Here is a 21,800-nt window from a genome sequence, read left to right as displayed (position 1 = left end):
ACGCTAACTGCTTGTGGTATAGGCAAGTGGCCACACCCCGAGGGCGGGCGCGGTACGCGCGAGTATTTTTGGGGTATTTTTGATTGTATAATTCCTGCTACATGCAGTACAATATTTCGTTCAAGTGTTCAAGGAATATCGACAATGTTTTGGCGCAAGGTTCGAAAATTGTTTCAGTACTTCTGAGTACTTTTGAGCAGCTACATTTAGCGGCATGAAACTTTAGGCGTCGGCAATAACGCACTGCTTAGCACGAAGTGATGTCACAGATTTGTTCCGCTTACGTTCGATTGCCATCTCGAGTGCATGAAGCATCCCCACGGTAAGCGTCGTCTTCCTCTTCGGGATCGGCATTATCTGCATCACCTGTGCGAGACGTGCACACAAAATAAGATGTCGTCAAACATAAGTTACATAAGATACACATAGGCGAGCGTTAGGATCAACTTAATAGGGTGGGGCAGGATTGTATGCAGAATCTTTTTTTATTTTTTTTCTTTGGGGGGAGGCTATTTTTTGTTATCAAGTGGGGGGGCCAAGCCCCTGTATCAGCCGTGGGGCAAGGGAAACGCGAGCTCTTGCCCCCCCCCCCCCCCCATTGACAAAAGTTGGGGGGCTGAGTCCCCCACCCCTTTTGACAGTGGTCACTCTTGGCTGCACACTGGTAAAACCAAAAGTAGGCCCTAGTTTTCCATCACAACAGTGATCACTCAATTATGTTCTTAAGGGAGAATGGAATTGTTACGAGGCTGCGTAACATTTTTCTTGTAGGCTCTTATATATATTTTTATATCCCCACTGACGAGTGAGGTAGGTTTATTCCCCCTCCCCCCCCCCTAACGAAATAGTTGGTACGCCACACTGCCGAGCACGCCAATGGCAAATGGTCATTTCGCGCTATGTATGCGTGGCGAAAAAGAATTTGGGTTGTGGGCGCGGGCCTGGAGTGCCAACCCTGGCTACCTGACTGGGAGCGCAGGAATCGGTAGATCATCGCAGTCCCCCTCCTCACTAGGTAAACATGTATGGGTCAGGATTTGCCCCCTTCCCCTCTCGTGCAAACGCCTATAAATATTACAGCAACGCATTACAGGTACGTAATTACAAGTATTGCAAGTTCGCCTTACGTACAAGTCGTGACTCCACGGATGAAAAATTACCGGTAAAGGGTGAATCGGAGAATCATTCGAGCTCAATAATACAATTGTTTTGTTCATACGGGAATCGTTAGCAATCTCCATGCCCCATAACGTGCAATTTCCGTGGGCGCCTTATCAGGACTGCGGGTTGTAAAACGAAATTAAGAATAGAGGGCGACGCGCAATCCCTCTATCCCTCGAGAGTGGCTCAGAAAAAGTCAGTCTAAGTACGTTATACCACTCCCAAATGTCCAGCTAATATGCCTAATAAGTAACCGATGGAAACGAGAAGTGTCTTCATAATACTCCCGAAACAGCACCTTAAACTTTCATTGTGTAGGTAATCTAAATTTGCAATGAGGCCTGCTGCAGGTAGTTTGAATGATCTAAACCGCAAATCACCGGTATATTTACTCCATAAACGGACGATAAGAAGAACTTCTTGTCTCTGTGTCGTCGTTCTTTTCTCGCGCTTTAACTATCGTCATGTCATACCAACTAGCCCAAGCTGCCACCCTCCATAAACGGGATTGAAACGACATGCCGATGTTTAACGTAGACCCTTATGAGATTTGCAAATTATGGGAAAGGGTTATTCAGCGGGCGTGTTTCAACGGAAAGCAATCGCGGTTTTATAGTGTACCTTTAATGAATGAATGAACAAATTAATGAATACGTCTTTGTTTACCCACGATATTAAATTATGCCTACATTTAAAATACATATTATATAAATATTCGGCTGATGCTTTCTTAACACGCAGCATATATTATTACAGATAAAAGTGTTAGCAGCAAGTAATGTTACACTCTAGTGTACTCTCTGCGGTAGCGGCATCATTCGTATATTGTTGTACAGCATACCTTCATCCGGTCTCTCCAACAAGACTTCACAGGCGCCAGAGCTTCCAGCTTCTCCCGGGCGCGCATCTTCGCCTGTAAACGTCAAAACGTGTGTTCGACAGCATTATATTTAAATGTATTTGCATGCAACGCACGCCGTATTAACACGCGGTGACGTACGCGGACAGAAACCTTCGCTCTCCGCACCGCAGTTTTCAGGTGATGCCGTCGGCGTTTGCTCCGGTTGAAGTAGCAGGGGCTGCATGGAGACAGCTAACAATCATCATGAGTAACCACATACAACTGCGTTATCAGAAACAAATAAGGTCACATTACCGCGCTGTTTTGCCCTTCAGTGCATTCGCCAGAAAAATCCATTCCGTGCAACAAGATAGACAACTTGGAAGATATCCCAGAGTGAGCAAGGCTTCTGCAAACAGCTTACACCTTTTGCAAGCAGACGGCCGCTTACTTCTGACAGAAAGAGGTTAATTGATCTCGTGTTTCATTCCTGTTTTGTCTAGCCTGAACAAATCCCTTTTTATAAAACTTATATTTTCGCGGTATGCGGGGCCGACAGCCTTCAGCACATTGCCTCCAAGGTTTTCAGTGGGCGGCAATCACGGGAGCCATATCAAGTAATCAATAGGTGCGCAGAAGTTCTATAGGGCGGCGCTAGTAACGCGACACGCGGATTTGATGCGCGCGCGCCTTATTTGAAACGGTGAAATATGTTGTTTTGGGCGGGGGGTGGGCAGCAGCGCTTTTTGTTGTCATGTTTCCAAAGCTCACCCATGGTACTTTGGTACTGAAAATAAACCTGGGTGAACCAAAAAATAAAGAGGAGGCAAGCAGACTACTTGTTTTTCAGTTCGTTGACACTGGAAACAAGAGAACACCGGACAAACCATTCCTCCACGGCACAAGCCGACTCGTTTGCTGGATTTCGGGCTGACCGGACGCGCGCTCGCGCGCTCCGCGCGCTTTCGACCTCCGGCGTCATCGTGGCTCTGGCCGACTGGGCTCGCCCTACGTCACCTCCTGCCGCCGACGACCTTCCACCTCCGACGACAGTGCAGCTCTGACTTACTGGACTTGCTCTACGCCATCCACCGACGCCGAAAGGAGCTCTCGCAGGTGCGCCCCGTCCTTGGACTCCAGTGACCGTGTTTCATCTTTCCTATCTCTTCTATCCCCTCATCTTGTCGTCGCTCGCTCTGGCTCACCACCTTACGTCTCTCCTTCTCTTCTTCTTCTTCGGCTTTCCTACATCTTTACTCCTATCCTTTTTATCCCTCCTCACCCCCATCCCTCGTGAGCTACTGTGGCGGTGTCGCTCACTGAAGCAGACAATAACGGGGCTCACTTTTCTCTTCTTTTCCCTTTTCAAGAGTCACTTCGTCGTCCACGGCACAAGCCCATCCAATCCGCCGTCGTCGTGAATTTTTGCTTTCGTTACTGTGGTTTCTGTTCCTCGTGCTTTTGTCCACTTGGATATGTTGTTACAATATAGTACTGAGTGAAGTGGACGGCAACAAATGGGACGATGAAGAATAAATACTATCTGGGGTTCAACGTCCCAAAAGCACAATACGTTTGTTAGGTGCACCATTGTGGCCACTGGCGTCTCGTCTTCATTGCAACGCGACCAGGCTTGAGCCCACGACTCTCGGGTGAGAGCTACATCACCCCTTTGGACAACAACGTGATCGAAGAAAGGCAGAATTTATTGAGCAAACGTAACGCTGACTTTATTGAACAAAAGTTTATTTGCATGTGCACGAATATATTTGTACTTGAAATCCATGCAAAAGAAACAACGGATCACACTTGCGCATGCACATCTCACGTACGTCGCTAACAGCCTACTCGATCCCCGCGCGTATGCTGTGTGGGTGATAGGCGCAGCTGTTCCCGCTAACCATTTTCGGTTGGGATACCAGTGACTTACCATATGCACGCAGTGCAGACAATTCGTGTTGCTGCAGCCTTGCGTTAGGCAATGTTTAGAAGATGTCTACAACAGATGAACAGGAGGGGCGTAGCTTATTTACAGGAAGCAGATGTTTCATGTATGTTCATGCGTGCGTATGTATGCGTAAAAAGGTTGTACCCCCTCCCTTTCCGGCCAAGCCAGCGAATCTACGGATCGAGAAAGCACCGCACTGAAAAAAAAAAATGCAACGGTGTGCCGATGCGTCAGACCAGCGCCTAGTCTGACGTACGATGAATTAAGGGGGGATAATTTGGGAGAGATCACGGGTGATTTAGATGGTGCTATTCTCCTGCGCACCACAACTGTCAATTAACACACACTTTCTCCCCCGCCTGGCTACGCCAATGGTAGTAGCGCTCGTCTATCGTGTTTCTCGTGTACGTATTAATATTTGCGCTACATATATTTGTAGTATTAAAAGAGTTCATAACGCGAAGTTCGCTAAAACTACATCAAACATTTCACAATGGGTACGTACCTTAGAAACAGTTGCTTTAGATGTAAATTAAATTCATATGTACATACATACCAAACTGGATTGTGTTGGTTGTGTTGACGTGGAACCCGTAGTATGACTTCTTCATTAATAACAAATGATTCAAGATAAATACAACACACATATAATAAAAAGCTAGCATGTTCACTTGCTAGAAGATTTGTGATGTGATACACTTATCACAAAAAGAAGTATATAACTAAGACGTGATAGTGAGCACATGTGTCATCGATGAAATATAGCACGGAGCGAGTCCTTCAAATAGGCTATCCCTGCTTCACGTGTTCACATGCTACGCTGTCTGCTGTCAGTGTCGACTCAGCTACTCGCCATCTTTCCAGTACTTCTTCAGATTATCAAGGAGCATGCTTTTGAGGGTGTCGATCTTTTGCTTCTGCTGCTCGTTGCGTCGCAAGAGATCGTCGCGAAGTGCTGATGCTCGACGAACGAGGTTTTCGGTATTCTGCAAAAGCTTGGCCGTGTCCTGCACCATCTTCTCGGCCATTACGCGCATACTTCCACCAAGACCTGCATAGAAAAATGGAGGCATTTGCGAATGTTACGTGATCCTTCGATCGTCCAGCTTATTTAACACAGTAACATGGGGCGAATGGGAAAAGATATACAAGTTATTCACATTGTATTTGTGATCACGCCCAGTATGAATGTTCTTTGGTGATATTTCGATGTATGGGCTGAGTCGAAGTGTTCAGGCCCCACGCTCAGCTCTATGTATCAGACTGTACACTGACCCCCCCCCCCCCCCCAACCCTCCCCTGGAAATATTCTACCGTCCACGGCAAAGAGTGATGGAACTGTGAATGAGCGCATCCACACACGCACGCAGTCTAGTGGTTATGGTGTTCAACTGTTAACCCGCAGGTCGCGGGAGCGAATCCCGGCCGCGGCGGCCCCATTTTGAGTGACGAGCGAAAATGTTTAAAGTACGCGTGCTTGCACCCGAACCGCTCCCTTACTTGTCACCCCTTCAATGCAGCACAAGCGTGTTTTTAAACACGCTGCTTTGAGACGGTGCAAAGTTCAATTCAAGGGCCGCTTCTGAATACGGAGGTTACCTCATTAAGTTTCTTTCTATTTTCTGTTGCTCTCTTGTGAACACAGATGCAATATAGTGATGTTTCCAGCTGCTGCCCACTGTAAAAGGTGTGAGACCTATAGCGTTCTTCGCTTTTCCTCTCACACCTTCCACCAAGGTCATATGTATTCATGAAAAATAAATAAATGAATAAATTATTATTATTATTATGAACGCCACAGACACATACATACAAACACCATTTGTAGGGTGACTTATGTTCACTCGTGAACTGTGTAAAGCCATCATTAGCGGGAGAATCTGCAGGTTCTTTGGGCTCGTTCTCAGGAAACAGGGACAAAGAGAGAGAGGGAGAGGTAAAAGAGATACGGTATTACGGTGGACCACTTAGACATGAAAGCGTGGAAGGTCTCAAGGTGTGTTCTGTAAGAGACTACTGCTGAATAACACAATACGTGCATTAAAGTGAGCCTTTTATATCCGTGTAGCCCCCCTCGACTGCACGGTAGTCGCCTGGTCAGAGAAGCCATGGGCTGTGTTTGCTTTTATTGCTACCGCACATGCATCAGACCCCGGCGCCGATAATGCAGCTGGTCGCAATCACACGATAACCTCGCGTGTAATTATCCGAAAACAATGCGTGGGCTGGGCACTCAATACCTGCATGTTCCGCTGCCTAATAATGTGAATTCAAGTTCACAATAGCAAGCTGTCATTAAAAATTTTCATTACGATAAAGGACAATTTCGAATAAAAATAAAGACATAAATTCCTTTGCTAATTGTTTTACTGCAGCAGGTACTCAGAAGTCGATGGGCATCCATTTTGTAATCAGAGTCGAAATCACGCGGTTAGAAAGTTTCTATGTTTTTAGGTAGCTTACGCTTATCTTGTCTCTTGAACGAAAATCCAACTGCGCCGTGATTTCCGGCTGTTCTTTAAATCCATTTTCACCTGCAACTTTGCCTACGATCCCTGTTTTAGAGCTGCCTAATAATGTGAATTCAAGCTCACGACGATGAGATGTCATGCTGCGTTTTCATCATTATAAAACACATTTTGAATAAATAAATAAATAAATGCACTAGCTGAGCGTTCTATACTGCTGCATGCACTCAGAAGTGTTGATGGGCACCCGTTTCTTAATCAGCGAGAAAATCATGCGTTTAAAACGTTTCGATCTTTTGCGGTAACTGACGTTCATCTTGTCTTTCGATTTTAAACCTGACTGTGCCATAATTTTGCAGTTCTTCAGGAGGCATGATTTCGCATGTAAACGCCAAAGAAATTGAACCACTAATTTAAAAGTATGCGCAACATTGCAATCACACTGTCAATGCCTGAAAAAACAAAACCTATGGGGCATATTGGCGCATCCAAACACAGGTTGACTACTTTTTCATGAAATACGTACAACTGCGTTTGTGTGCCTCTCAATTACCGGATTAGGTAGGTTAAATTAAATAACATTTGAAGCAGCGAAGCTCTGCAAATGAAAAAGAATAATTCAGTGAGGAAGCTGTAGATTAGCTTGAGAAACCTATGATTAGGTAGTTTCTTTAGGTTTTCGTGAGTCTGAGTGAGTCCGGCTTACCTTACATTCACGAGCACCAGCGCTTCATATCAGCTTACTACTTCTGATGTTGCTATTTATGCTGCCGTAGGCATCGTTACGTATGCCTGTGTCTGCACTTGGCCATTGATAATGAAACTTCGCGTGCCATTCCAGTCCTTTCGGGTATCCCGCAAGGCTCTGTTCTTGGTCGTTTATTTTTTCTTGTATACATCAATGATATCGTTCGGAACATACCCGTTAAAATAAGGCTGTTTGCTGATGATTGTATTATATACCGTGAAATTACCACACCCCACGACCAGAGAACAATAAATAAATCTTTGGACCGAATTCAAACATGGCGCGCAGACTGTCAAATGACCATCCACAAAAAGAAAACAGTCGCAATGACAATTAGTCGCAAAAAGCACCCTATAACGTTTTATTACTGTTTTGATAATGCAATAATGCTGAAATAGCCTACCAACAATTTTCTTCTATTATTTCAAATGCAGTCACGGCCGCTTCAACATTAGTAGTAAGCAGAAAAAAGTACCTTGTCCCAATTAATCCGTGGTTGACACCTAACCTGTTAAAATGTCTGCGGAAAAAGGATAACTTATACAAAAAGACGAAAAAGTGCCCTTTCAATGTTCACCTTCTAAAGCGCTATAAAGAATATTCAAATACATTAGGAAAGTTACTTAAAGCCGCTAAATTAAGGTATTTCGAAGATAAAATAAAGCGAGCCGGAAATGACGTTAAGCAGCAGTGGAAAACTGTGAACAATTTTCTTGGCAGGACTACGGCACATTCAGATATAACCTTGATTCACTCAGAAAAACGTGTGATCGATAACCCATCTGATATCGCGAACTCTTTCAATGACTCATTCGGCATTGATATTCCTCAGTCGACAGCATCCCTCGAACACACTTGTTCACGATTACCACATTCATTCTTCCTTTATCCGACGTCACCCGAGGAAGTGTTCACCGTTATCAATAGTATAAGGAATACAAGCGCTGGTCTCGATAAGTTCTTTGCTGCTGACATGAAACTGATAGCTCATTTAATCTGTGATGCATTATATCATATTATAAATCTTGTATTTGGAACTGGGTTCTTCCCTACATCTCTGAAAAAAGCAAAAATTATTCCCGTTTTTAAAAAAGGCGACAAGCGTTTAATCTCCAATTACCGGCCTATAGCAATTATTTCATTCTTCAGTAAGGTCATAGAAAAGCTTTTTGCGGGACGTTTACGGTGTTATCTAGACAAGTTTCACATTCTTTCTAACAAACAGTTCGGTTTCAGGCCCGGTTACTCAACTGAACTCGCCATGATATCGCTAACAGAGAAAATTAAAAATGCTATTGACTGCGGTAATGTTGTTGGAGGCGTTTTTCTTGACCTTTCAAAAGCATTTGATTCTATTTCGCACGACATTTTATTTCAGAAACTACAATCAATTGGTGTATCTGGCGTTCCACTAGAACTAATTCGTAACTATTTGCGTGATCGAGAACAGGTGGTATAAGTGTCCGGTACCTTTTCCAACCCTAAAACCATAAACATCGGTGTTCCACAGGGTTCAATTTTGGGCCCGCTTTTATTTTTAATTTATATAAACGATCTTCCTCAATGTCTAGCACATTCGTCCTGTATACTCTATGCGGATGATACCACTATATTAACTACGGATAAAGACGTTGACTCGATGTTGTTTAAACTAAATACCGACCTGATAAATATCGTTAAATGGTTCAATAAGAATAAATTAAGCATAAATGCTAAAAAGTCAAACTTCGTTGTATTTTCGTCACCTAATCGAATTATACCTGGGAACCCCTCTGTCTTCGTAAGCGATACTCAAATTCATTCTACCTCTAGTACAATGTTTCTCGGGGTCAAATTAGATGCACATTTAAAGTTCAATTCACATGTTTTAGAGCTTACGCGGAAAGCCGCATATGCCATTAGAATATTTCTAAAAGTTCGCCCGTTCTTTCGTTTTGAAATATTGTTGTCACTTTACTATGCTTTCTTTCACAGCAACATAATCTATTGCATTTCATCATGGGGAAATACGTATGCCACTCATTTATCAACCATCCAACATCTTCAAAACCAAGCATTGAGAATAATAACGTTCAGTGGCTTCATGTCCGATGCATCAGCCTTACTCTGTTCGCATGGAATTTTATCAGTTCAGAAGCTGACTAAATATTTTCTCGGCATTCTTATTTACAAATATGTGAATGGAAAACTTCCGATTCCTTTGCTACACTCAAGTCAGTTTCCTCAGTCGTCATCGACTCGTTTTGCAAAGGCTAATAACTTCCTTTTACCCAAACCTAGAACTAATTATGGCAAGTTTACTACAAAATTTTCTTCTATTTCCCTGTGGAATTCTTTACCTTTGGAGATCAAAAATAGTTCCCTCGAAATGTTTAAAAAAGGCTTGCGTTTGCACCTATTAAATTCTTAATGCATGATACTATATGAACTGAATGTTATTGCATTTTTCTGTTAGTTTTGTGCTCATCGGTACACCTTGTATAACTTATGTTCGCTATTTCGTGTTTATCTGTACAATTTGTATATCTTAAATTTTCTATCCTTACCGTAATAATGCTTGATATTATACAGAGTGAATGTTACTGCATTTTCGTGTTAGTTTTTGCATGCTTAGCTGTACATTTTTTATAACTTACGTTCGCTATTTTGTGCTTATGTGTACATTTTGTATACCTTCAGATTTCTTTCCTTACCACTCTTTACTATTACGTTGTATCGCTCATGTATGATTTTATAGGAGGTCTCACTCACAGTCTCACGACTTTGAGACCTCCTTCTGTATTTGTACATAACACATGCACTTGTATCACTTGTATTCCGATTCTGAATAAATTCTGAAATTCTGAAATTCTGAAATTCTGAATAAATTCTGAAATTCTGATAATCAACCTCTGGAAGTAGTAACTAAATATAAGTATCTGGGAGTTATCATTTCTAACGATTTTAAATGAAATGACCACATTGACAACATACATAGAAAGGCAATGAAAAAACTCGGATACTTAAGGAGGCGCTTGAGTAAGTACTTTCCAGAAGTTAAAAAATTAGCCTTTAAAACATTTATTCGGCCACTCCTGGAATATTGTGCCGCTGTTTGGGATCCATACACAAAAAGACACAATTCAATATTGAAAAAAAATACAGCGGAAATCTGTTAGGTTCATCTTTAATCAATACAGCTGGGAGGCATCAGTATTATCTCTTCTAGAAACGGCTGAACTGGAAAAATTAGCAAATCGCCGATACCGTGAACGAATGAAACTATTTTACCTTTTTATCATGAACACTTAGGTATAAAAAAGGATACATAACTAAAAGTCTCCCACCTGCGGCCTACTGGGTCCCTTCATAATAAAAATGTAAGCGAGGTCTCTAGTCACACATACATTTTCCAGTATTCTTTTTTCCCGAGAACTGCAATCAATTGGAATTCCCTCCCTTGAGCAGTGGTGGAATGCCCTTCGCTATCATCCTATCTACAGGCCCTTCAGTCCATAGGACATAGCTCTGACATAGTTTCACATGAACCCTGACGCTTTTTTTCTTCCATATGTTTACGTATTCATGTTTTTACTAGTTATTTAAATATCTTGCTGCTGTGCTTCTTTGAACTCGTTGTACTCTTCTTCTTTTGCTGTTATTATCACCGCAATGCATCATATATGTTTATTGTAACCTTTTTTTTGTACTCATTTGTACCCCCTTCTGCCTAAGGTCTGAAGATCAGACCAGCAGTACTGTAATAAATAAATAAATAAATAAATAAATAAATAAATAAATAAATAAATAAATAAATAAATAAATAAATAAATAAATAAATAAATAAATAAATAAATAAATAAATAAATAAATATACAGCGCCACTTCACGACGTTTTGCTCAATGAAAAAAAATACAACACAGTCACCTACAATCGGCACGCTTCGTATAACATCGATTTCCAAGGTACGTAGGATTTGCCCGATTTTTTCCATCAGCGAGGCTGAGTGAGCTCCATAAATTTTGCCAACCCATGCTCATGAAAATTTGCAAGTGTGTCCCTTGAAAGTACGTAATTATGTGAGCCTGTAGTATTATGCTGCAATGCGATGTACTCATGTAATTACCCAGCCTCATTCATCTTACTTGAAACGGAGCAGAGTTCATACGTTGGGTCACTTACGTTCGCCCGCCAACTCACAGCCGCTGGCTGGAATGGTTTCGGGTGTTGCTTGTTCTTTAGCTGCAAAAGTAAGGCAAATTAATAAGAACACTCGTTCATACATAATAAACTACGCGGTAACCTACCTTCGGGGTCGCAGTTTTCGGCTGACATGGACGGCGTTTGTTGCAGCGCTTTATTTCTCCCCTCACCAACTGCATGGAGATAGTTGCGTTAACCGTTCCTGAGACCTCAAAAATGGGTACGTCTTACTGTTTAAGGTCGCATGAACCTTACCTCAGTGTTGTCAACCTCCTCGACCGCCTCGACACCTTTATTGTTGTCAACTTGTGACGACGATTACATGTTTACCTAGAAAACTTTGAGAAGCTGTTCGCTGAAACTGCTGGTACCACGACTGGGACGCAGTGATGGAAAACGTCCTTCCGCGCACAGACGCTGGTGACTTCTGGAACGAAAAGTAATTGACTCTTCGCTTTTTCCCCATCTTTATTAAAAAAAATTCGCCCCGCTTCACGAAAATACAAAATTTGCGGCGATGAGCGCCTGCAGACCCGAGCGAAGTTTTCTCGGAAGAGACACGGTTAGCGTCGTCCGCGGCATGGCCTTTGAGATTCAGGCCACACAGCCATCACGGAGGCATTTTTCTGCATACAATAGGTGCCGTCGCTTCCGCGAGGTAGCGACACACGCGCTGCTTCCGCGCTGTTCGCGAGCCCAGCGGCATCGCGCGTTACCAGCGTGTGCGCTACGCTGGCTGGCTGCACTGCTCAACCCGAGCTATACTTTGTTGGCGCCGACAGTGCTCGTCAGAACCGGGAAGTTGTCCAGCACGGATCCGCCAAGGTTGTAGAGGATTAAAGGGCTCGTCGCATCGTTTCGTATCGGGCCAAAATCACCCACCGTCTTTCCGTGGTCGCCCTCTGCGAACGGACTGAAGAGGATCTACGAAGGATCGCGGAGGCGGAAAAAAAAATATGTAATGGCGTGCCTAGGTGGGTCACACGGGCGTCAGCCGCGCATTTGTGCCATTGTTGTCGCTAACTGTCGGCAGATGTGCGCCAGAGGGCTAACAACCTCTCACGCTTCTTTCATGCTACATCCTCACATTTTGTTCTAGGGGCATTGCATGGTTTCGCATGTGCTATCCAGTATTGACTAGACTGGGTGTGATAATGGGCATGCATACTCATCGAACACTTTCGTAGTTACTGATTGATAAGTATTAATCAAAAGAGGGAGGGGAGCAAGCACCGAGCTTTCGTTTTGTTCTTTGCGCACGTATGAAGTCCGTTCTTTTTCGTGCGTTCATTGTTTTTGGGAGTGTGTTAGCGCGATTTCGTTGAAGGTGGCCCATTTTGCGCTATTTTTATCAGTTATTGACATTATAATTACTTCACCTTTTCGCGCTTGCGTTCGGACAAACAAAATTGCACTAAAGCTCCATGGCCCGCTTTTGTACTGCCTTTCATACGTAACAAATACATTTGAGTTCAGTGTCCTAGTATACTATATACCCGCAACAATAATAATAATTAGAATGAACTATTAGAAGATATGTTGATATGTGGGGTTTAACGTCCCAAAACTACCTTAAGATTATGAGATACGCCGAAGTGGAGGGCCCCGGAAAAAATATTAGAAGGCGCTCGATATAACTCTCTTTTGAAGCCCTTCTCAAAGAGCAGGGGGTTGGAAAAGAATGTGGTACAAGGAAGCCGCCCTGTTCATGACAGAGAGGTGGAATTTGGTATTATGGACTTGGTCTCGTTTCGATAACGGGTTTCAACGGGGTGGTTAGGAGGTGAACCTACGCGCTTTCCTAAGTGTAGCAGTTGTGTGAATTTCGTGGTTTCACTACAGACATCGGCTACATTGGGGTTTAAAGGGTAACTAAAGGTATTTCGTAACGTCACGAGTCGCTTTAGAGCACGGACATCAGCGTTATCAAACTGAAATGCACTTTACGGTGCCTTGATGTGAATATCGCACGTAACTTCCATTTGCAAATTTGTCCTGGCTCAACAACACTTGAATATAGCTTACTGAATATAGGAATACAAATGTAATGCTTATCAGGCTGCCGTAAAACGCAACCAAAACTTAGACCACTTTTAGCGTTAAAGCTACATGACGCCTGTATCAAAGGAGAACTTATGTGATGCTTGTTATTTTCATGTGAAATGAGGTAGTGTGTGTGTGTGATTTTAAATGAAAAGAACAGAAAAGTGAGCGCCGTAACTGTCTCTCAGGGGAAGGACACTTCAACAGTAGTAGCTCACGAGGGGTGGGGGTAAAGGAGGGATTAAAAGGATAGGAATAAATGGTGAATATTGATTAAATGGTAAATGGTGATAGGATTAAATGTAAATCCTTTCCTTGACCCTGCGAGGTGGCTGAAGATAGCCGATCGGCTCTCCGAGCTGCTTGGCAGGTGCTTTAGCATTCGCAGTGTCAGGGAAAGGCTTAACTTAATCCTCCTGCGTTTTTCGGGTGATCAGAAGAAGAAACTTGAGAGGTAAGTGCGTCTCGTGTTGGACTTTATTATGTACTGTTCTTTCCCATTGAAGAAAATTGTGATTACTGGCTCCACAATAGTTCCGGCAGAGAAGAGGAGCAGTCCGAGCTGGAGGACCTTCTGCAGCAAGCGACTGACAATGCGGACGAGTGCGGCTACATGCCACAGCCATCAACCATACGAAAGCTCGCTGAATGCGACGGCATTAAAAGAGCCACAGGAAACTCGGTCGCCCGTTCGCCAGCAAAACGTCGCATCGACGACAGGAAAGAAGATGCCCTGGCAGCCTACGCGGAGTTTACAGTGGGGGACGGTGTTGAGCCCGGTAAGAAATGTGCTGATTTCGCTATTCCTACTCGTACTTAACTGATGGTGAACCGTACACGTGGTCTGCGTTGAATTTACAGGTGGTGTCGTTTGACAAATTGCAGATACAACAGTGCTTCACTGATTGAGTAAGTTAAAAAGAGAGTATAACAAACTGGACAAATATTTCTAAACATTTGCTTTCTGCACGATCATAGCAGGTGCAACCTCTTAAAGTTTTCTGTGTGAAATCTGACGGCAGCAGCCATGCTTGCAGCACACTTTGCGGCCTGTTGTATGATTTAGGTGCTACCTATGTGGCACTGTAGTATATTTACCAGATAGGTGGAGACAGAGATATAGCAATGTTTATTAAGAGTCTCTGAAATGTTTACTTGGTTGCCTAGCTTGCTACTTCTGGTGTCAGGTGATTACCGTGATGTATAAAATGATCACATGTACAAAAAGATATGTCTACTCACAAACACACACATGCTCAAAAAAGAGTCACGCAGAGAACCTTTAACATGAGTTATATCAAGTGGCCAAATTGACAATGCTACAGACATGACATGCAGTCAGCTTGCATAATATGGACAAATCGGAGTATCTTCTACAAGCCTTCGTCCTGCAGTAGACATGAAATTCTTATGAATATGCAACTGTTTTCTGTGTTACATAATCATTTCACCAGTTACATGACATTTTACTAGGTCAAAGCTTGAGCTATTCTGCCAAAGATTGAGCAATAGCTGTCTCAACAATGAAGGTTGTGATATGCCATTTAGTGTCTAGCAAAGATTAGAACAACTTCACTCTTCTGAACTAAACAGCGGGGTTAAATGTCTAACAGATTGTTGGGCTGAAATACTGGCTAGATTTAAGGATCAAGCAACAACATGTGAACCTGATAAAGTTTTTTTTTTGTTAAAAAAATAGATGACACTTTTCCCTTCAATAGATTTGCACAAAGCTGAAATAGACTATTTAGAAGTGTACCTGAAATAATTGTCTAGCTGGAGTTTGTAGATGTTTTTTTAACATATGGTTCTCCATTTTTCTATAATTATTTTTATTTATGTGTAACCTACTAATTATCTATAAGTATTTGTATTCCCTCTCTTTTCTTTTTTGTTCCTTGGTTTCGAGCCCTTATGCTATAACAAATCAAACTTCTGCTGGCTATATAAAGTAGAGTTCAATAAAAAAAAATTTTTCTTCCTGACCAGCAGATGGTGCAAGCATGTCACAGGCTCAGACACTGTTCAACTTAATGTATGAGCCGGAGAACCTAGAGTTTCACACGGATCTGTCTGGCTACGGTGACTGAAAATACAGTGAAAACTCTAAAAGTTTTTCATTACACACGTGCTGAATACACTGTTGCATAAACTAGGGGATGCTGTAGCACGCATAATTGGGCTAGGTGGTGTTATTACATTTTAAGACTGGAAAATGCACGACCACGAACACAAGGAACAAATGGCAACACCATGGACCCATTAAAATTGTCCTAAATAGTCATTTACAGTCAGGTGGGCCTCTCAGCATGGCCTGAAATCACTTTCCATTATTTTTCTCTTTTCTCCTATCTGTCATATTTAGCCTTGCAGTGGGTTTTCGAAGCTACTAAGGCTGCAATATGGGGCTAGTTGATAGTTTGTATAATACCTGTGTTGTTTCTCATTTTTTTGGTCCGTGTTATACCTGAAAGTTCATCAAAAATAAGGTTTTTCAAGTGATTGAACCAGCACTATTGAGCCCTAGCCTCCAGCATGTAAATAAGGTTCTGGAAAGAGCCTGTATTTCTCATCAAAAGAGCTGCTGCATGAGAGGAGTTATTGCCGATGTGTATTGGAAAGGAAAGCTTGGTTCAAGCTCAAAGCACACAGCACAGCTCTTATGTTGGTTCACTTGTGATCTACAGAACTTGAAGGCAACCCGACAGCCTCATGCCCTGCACCTGACCGCATCGCAACTGCTGCACCCAGCCGTGCTCAAACCCTAACATCAAGTTCTTCAGATGTTGCTGCTGCACTTTGTGATCCCTAGTTTTGTTGGTGCGTGCCTACAGATTGAAATGATTGTTGTCATCAATGCTTTCAACATCAATAAAAGCAACTTTAGGTGCAGCTATTGAGTGTAGGAAGTAATTCAAGATGGCTTAATAATTTTATTTCGTGCTATGAAAAAAATACAGGGTCAGATTTCAGCTGTTGCTAACATTTGCACCAAGTTCTCTTTTAAATTAATATAAGCTCAGCGAAGAACATTGTTTTCTTTTTCAGTACAGTATTTTTGCCCTATGCAATAATAAATTGATAAGAGAATAAGTACCTAATAAGTGCAAGTAGTTTCAGTATGTTCGAAAACTAGTTGCATAGTTTCATCAAGGATTCATTTCTTTTAGTTGCCCTTGCTGCTTTTCTTTGTCTCCCTGAGAATAAGTCTGCTTTATATGCATTAGGACTCGAGTAGCAGCCTCCTTCTGAACTTGTTTACTTGTGATCTCTTGGACTACCAGGAAATGCAACTGTGCGTGGGAGCCCCCTGATGCCCACACTGGTGAAACCAGACGGGTGGCCAACACTCGTGTGTCTCTGCGAGGTGTGTAACAAAATAAAGAAAGCTTCTTCATATCAGTCTAACTTGTATTTTGCCTAGTGGAAAACAAGAGTATCACTCAAAATGCAGGTACACAATTGTAAACAAAGATGCTTGCTATTGAAGGCAAGAGTAAAAAAAACACTTTAATTGTCTAGTAAATCTTTTTTTTGAGAGAGCTTACTACTCTGTCCCCCAAAATCTCCGAGTACATGGCTTTATCGCATACAGAAAAGGAGACATGGGCAAACTAGTGTCTCATGTGTCCTTTTACGTTGGGCAAATTTATGACGTGGCATTTGCTTGGGTGTGCCATCGTCTGGGTGCTGTTTTGGCCTTCAATAGATCCACACTCTCAGGGACTTGTGGCCACTCTCACTGTGGAAAATGTTTGAGCACACGTGATCATCTTGCAGTCCGTTGAAATGATGTGAACTTGCAGTAAAGTCAAGGTGGCAATAAAAGGTGCTACTTTTTAGTGCAGTGAAGTGTTGCATATTATTTGCTGCTTTAGGAGACTTGAACTATTCCAGTAAATATTCCAGAACTAAATTGTCAATAAAAATGTCATCACATTTGCTTTGCTGTCAGAAAATATATAATGTGTGTAGCCAAAGAGCTTTTGCATTAACTTCAAAGAGCCATAGATATAGAGTAGGTCATCTTTGTTTGAAGATTAATTTTCAGAACTTTGTGCATGATTTTTTAGCACAAGTTCATGGAGCTTCATGAGTAATACAGAACAAGCTCGTTAATTTGACCTATAAGAATTAAGAAAATTGAATGGCTCGGGAGTCTTTCCTGGCCCCGGCCAGCATTTGTATAGTTCATTGCCATCAAACGTGTCGATTCGGTTACATTTGGTTCCAACGTGGGTAATATGAATGATTCGCAAAGCCCGCCAAGCATGAGGTGCCACAGGCGTTGCTTCAGATACCAGGCACGAAGGTACGAAAACAGCATTTGCAGGCGACCGAAATAAGCCAGTGCTGTCTGCATAGTTATCTATGTCAGTTATTCATCTTGTTTACTTGCAAACTCAACACTCAGCAACTTCATTTTAACTTGATGCAGCACACATGCAATGTCACAAAAATCAAATATGGCAAAAGTAATTGAAGATGAGAAACTCAGCCATAGTCAGTCTGCTGGCATGAAACACATTTGCTACATCGTTAGGAACTATCAGTTGTTGGTAACTTTACCTTTGAAACAACTAGCGTCATGTGCGCATGGTAATAATGGCTGTACATAATAAGAAATAGAGGACGAGCGTCCTTCAGGCTTAATTAACTCGCAAGTCCGGCGCCGTGATTGCATTACCCACAAAGTCACAAAATCACAAAAATCGTTAGATATTTATCAGAATAACGAATGCATATTGATGTAATACCCCTGTCACACGTGGCAACTTAAGTGCACTTTAGCGAGTGTACCTACGCTCATCAAGTGTTATTTTGGCAGTTTGCTGCTACACGAGGAAGCGAAGTGTACTTCATCTTCGTTTATGATTGCAGTGGCAATCGTTGGGTTTGTAGCCCAATATATAGTTGTTACTTTTGCACCCGTGTCTCATCGTTCGACCACATTGTCTTCGTTGAACTAGCACCAGTGGCACACGCCATCATAAACGACTAGAGAATGACTCGCCTACACATGTGCAAGTGTGTATGGAAGTAAACTACTCGATGGACGTGCAGTATTGCACAGCATGTGCTGCTGCATTCCTGCAGCGGACGTGGCCGCAAACTGCCTGAGGGAGAGAGTAGCGAGATTTGTTGATTTATGACTTGTTTTAGTATATAGCGAAATTTCTTATAATGAAAACAATAGTTTAAAAATAGTATCAGTACCGCTTTAGGCAACAGCGTATTTCTGTGCAAGCTACTTCGACCGAGGCTACAAACTTGGTCAAAGCGAAGTGAGGTTAGGGAAAGCGTTTGTCGGCAAATGTGTTTTGCGGCGAGTGACACTAAACTTGCTCGTGTGACAGCGCGCAAATGACACTCGCGGCTAAGTGTGCTTGCTCGAAGTGCACTTACGTTGCCAGGTGTGATAGGGGTATAACAGGCATTTCTTCGTTTTCTTGATACTTTTGGTAATTCAACATTAAATAACTCAACCATTTTTTTTGGTCCTGTGCTGTTTGACTTAACAAGCTTTTACTGTATGAGAAATCGGACAGAATCAGCCACTTAAAAGGGGGGGGTTTAAATGTACTGCATAAATTCGCATGACTCAGTTAGTGATTGCCCTTTCAGAGTTGCCAGTTGATTCGCAGCAGCGCAGAGCACAAAGTAGCCCATGCTCACCTTTTGCTTGCTGCGACTCGCACTTCAACACCAGTGCACCCACGTGCCCCTCCAATCAGAAATGTATACATGTAGGCAGTTGTATGTGCACCAACACTGATTTTCTAAGCTGGGTTTACTCTCTTATACAAATCTCCTGTGTACGGGCATGTCTCTGAGCGAGTATAAAGGTCCGGAAGTGCTGCTAAGATTTGAATGGTTCATGCATGAGTCAGGCTACAGTATCAATTCTGGTGACTTTACACACCTGAGCATGGTAAAGAACCCCAGGTAGTCGAAATTTCCGGAGCCCTCCACCATGGCGTCTCTCATAATCATATGGTGGTTTTGGGTTGTTAAACCCCACATATCAATTAAAACTTCACACACCCGAATGAACACATGCGATGCCAGATACCAGAGCATACAAAATTGCTGCTTGCATGTTGCTTTTTCTGTCACTTCTCCTCGCTGTTCGATTGCAGTATTTCATCATACCTTTCAATAGAGTAAAATAAAACATGAATGCTGTCATTGTGTGTGCATTCCAATATCGTCTAAATTGATCACAAGGCAAGAAAATAATTTTATTGCGATTTGTTGTCATGACAGCAACATTTCGCCCTGTATAAACTTTTTGTAGGAAAATAGGCCACAATAGATACAAGTTCAATAGATTCGTTCACTATCGGGTGCTACAACAAGTATGCAGCTAGTGGATGCTAGCCAAAACAACACTTGGTCCTTCTTTGACCCACATGTGTGTAGCAATAGATGATGGAGTGTCCGTGTAATGTCACCATATCACCATATCTAGCGTGAGCATGTCGCCAACTCATGTGGCTACACTGTGTCTTGACGTCAGTATACAGTATATGAAACAAAACCAGCTTTTAAGAAACGTGTTGCATTTGCTTTTTAAAGCGTAGTCAAGTGTATAATTGAATTATCTTGGTTTTGAAGACTTCACCTTTCATATGATGCATAGAAACAACTTATAAAATTTCTGCCAGTACTCTTTTAAGTATTCGCAACATTTCGTTGCAAGTAATTCTGTGTGTGCAGAGACAGCTTGACTATTATTGCAGTATTTACCTGCCTGTGTTTATAAATCAAGTGTTTTGGAATAGTACTCTACAGTAGACTCTCGTGAAATGAAATATGAAGAAACTAGAAGATGTTTTCTATTTAACAGTAGTTCCGAGATAAAAAAAAGTTGAGAATGAAGTGGAGAATGAAGTGGAGTACGAAAGCAACCGTGCTGAAGGAAGTTGTTTCATTTAAGCAACAATTTCATTTAATATATTTGCGTTTACTGAGAGCCTACTGTGTTAAAAAGAACTATGTGTGATCAGTAGAATATCATGGTGCTTTGTAAACTGTTGCACTTGCTCATCCATTTGAACCTAAGACAGTCAACTGTTCCTTGTAAATTTCTGCAGGTCCACAGTGGCACGCTGAGGCAACATATGCCCTCATTGAGGCCCGTTGTTATCAGAACATTGCAATCGAGAACCGCCACCTTCAACTTGGAGAGGACCGGCTGCGATTCGAGATAAAGCGCCATGAACAGGAAATGAAGCTGAAAGAAATGAAGCTTGAACTGAGGTAGGTGAAGCAGGAGGCGAAATTCAAGCTAAAGAAGCTTGAGCTTCAGCAAAGGCGGCAGGAGCTAGAGGTGCAGGCTGAGGAGCGCTGGCACAACAAGGGCTATCAATAACGCAGCTTGAAATCATAGTCCTTCATAAATAAGTAATGTATCCGTTTGAACCTCCATGTAACTGAGTCCGACATAACTAAGTACTTATTAGGGGCCATGACAGGGTCACCCTCCGTACTGCTGTTCTCATCTAAAAATTGTAGAGCGTCTATTGTGCCTGTAAATGTATGAAAAACAGACATTCAAAAAATAATATCTAATTGCTAAGTCGGCTATAGAAGTCTCCGGCTATAAACTTTGCTCACTGCCAGCTACCGTTATGTTGCCATGGGGTGTGGGACGTCATGTGTTTCATGCAGGAGATCTCTCTTCTCCCGAACTTCAGCCACGGCAAATTCTTCAGTTTTTCAATTCCAAGGCATACAAAAGTTGAAGTAGCTACAATGTACCGCAACTGGCCATGAAACAGTTGTTGGACGGAGTAGAGACGCTCACAAAGCAAGTGGCTTATTATGTCATGGTTCACAAATACTGTTGTGAGGCTACCGGGCCACATGCATGTTGATAAAAATCCTCATTGTAAATTAGGTGTTCAACCAAATGTGCTGAAATTTCACCAGTTTATTTCTCAATAGCAAAGGACCAACTTTTATAATACAGATTACGAAAATTGCTTGCCATGGCTCCTTGGAATGAACATTAAAGAGAAACAATGGCTTTGTTTTAGATTGACAAACTGCACTCTGGGAACTCTAACCCCTTGTTTCACAGTTAGAAATGAATTATTCGTGGAGAAAATTGAGGTTGAAGTTTCATTTTTTATTTAGCACCTGAATGTCCATGCGCTTTATAAAAAAATCAATAAAGGAAGGCAATACACTAAAACATCTGCTAGTGCCAGTGTTCAAGACATGTAGTTTTAGCATTTGTCAAGTCATCTTTTGTGCAACAGAGACCAGCCACTACAGTCGGGGGGGAATACATTCTTCTAAATTTCGGAAAGAGTTGAAGTAGAAAAATAGCAGTGTAGTAATCTAATACAGAAGCCATAAAATCGCTTGAATAGCACTGCAGAGGAAGGTAGGTGGGGGTA

The 21,800-nt window shown here is 42.3% G+C and overlaps 1 protein-coding gene across 1 annotated transcript; it reads left to right on the top strand.

Moving 5' to 3' along the window:
• The first annotated feature begins 12,095 nt into the window (after window positions 1-12,095).
• On the top strand, window positions 12,096-16,183 carry LOC142776504 (uncharacterized). Its single transcript, XM_075880297.1, has 3 exons — window positions 12,096-12,323; window positions 13,927-14,171; window positions 16,080-16,183. Exons 1-3 carry the CDS (start codon window positions 12,311-12,313, stop codon window positions 16,158-16,160), a joined length of 339 nt encoding a protein of 112 aa, XP_075736412.1. The 5' UTR covers window positions 12,096-12,310; the 3' UTR covers window positions 16,161-16,183.
• Window positions 16,184-21,800: the final 5,617 nt, after the last annotated feature.

Source organism: Rhipicephalus microplus, chromosome X (genome assembly GCF_043290135.1).
Source record: "Rhipicephalus microplus isolate Deutch F79 chromosome X, USDA_Rmic, whole genome shotgun sequence".
NCBI lineage: Eukaryota > Metazoa > Arthropoda > Arachnida > Ixodida > Ixodidae > Rhipicephalus > Rhipicephalus microplus.
The sequence above is the reverse complement of the archived record's forward strand: the minus strand, read 5'-3'. Positions and strand labels throughout refer to the sequence as shown.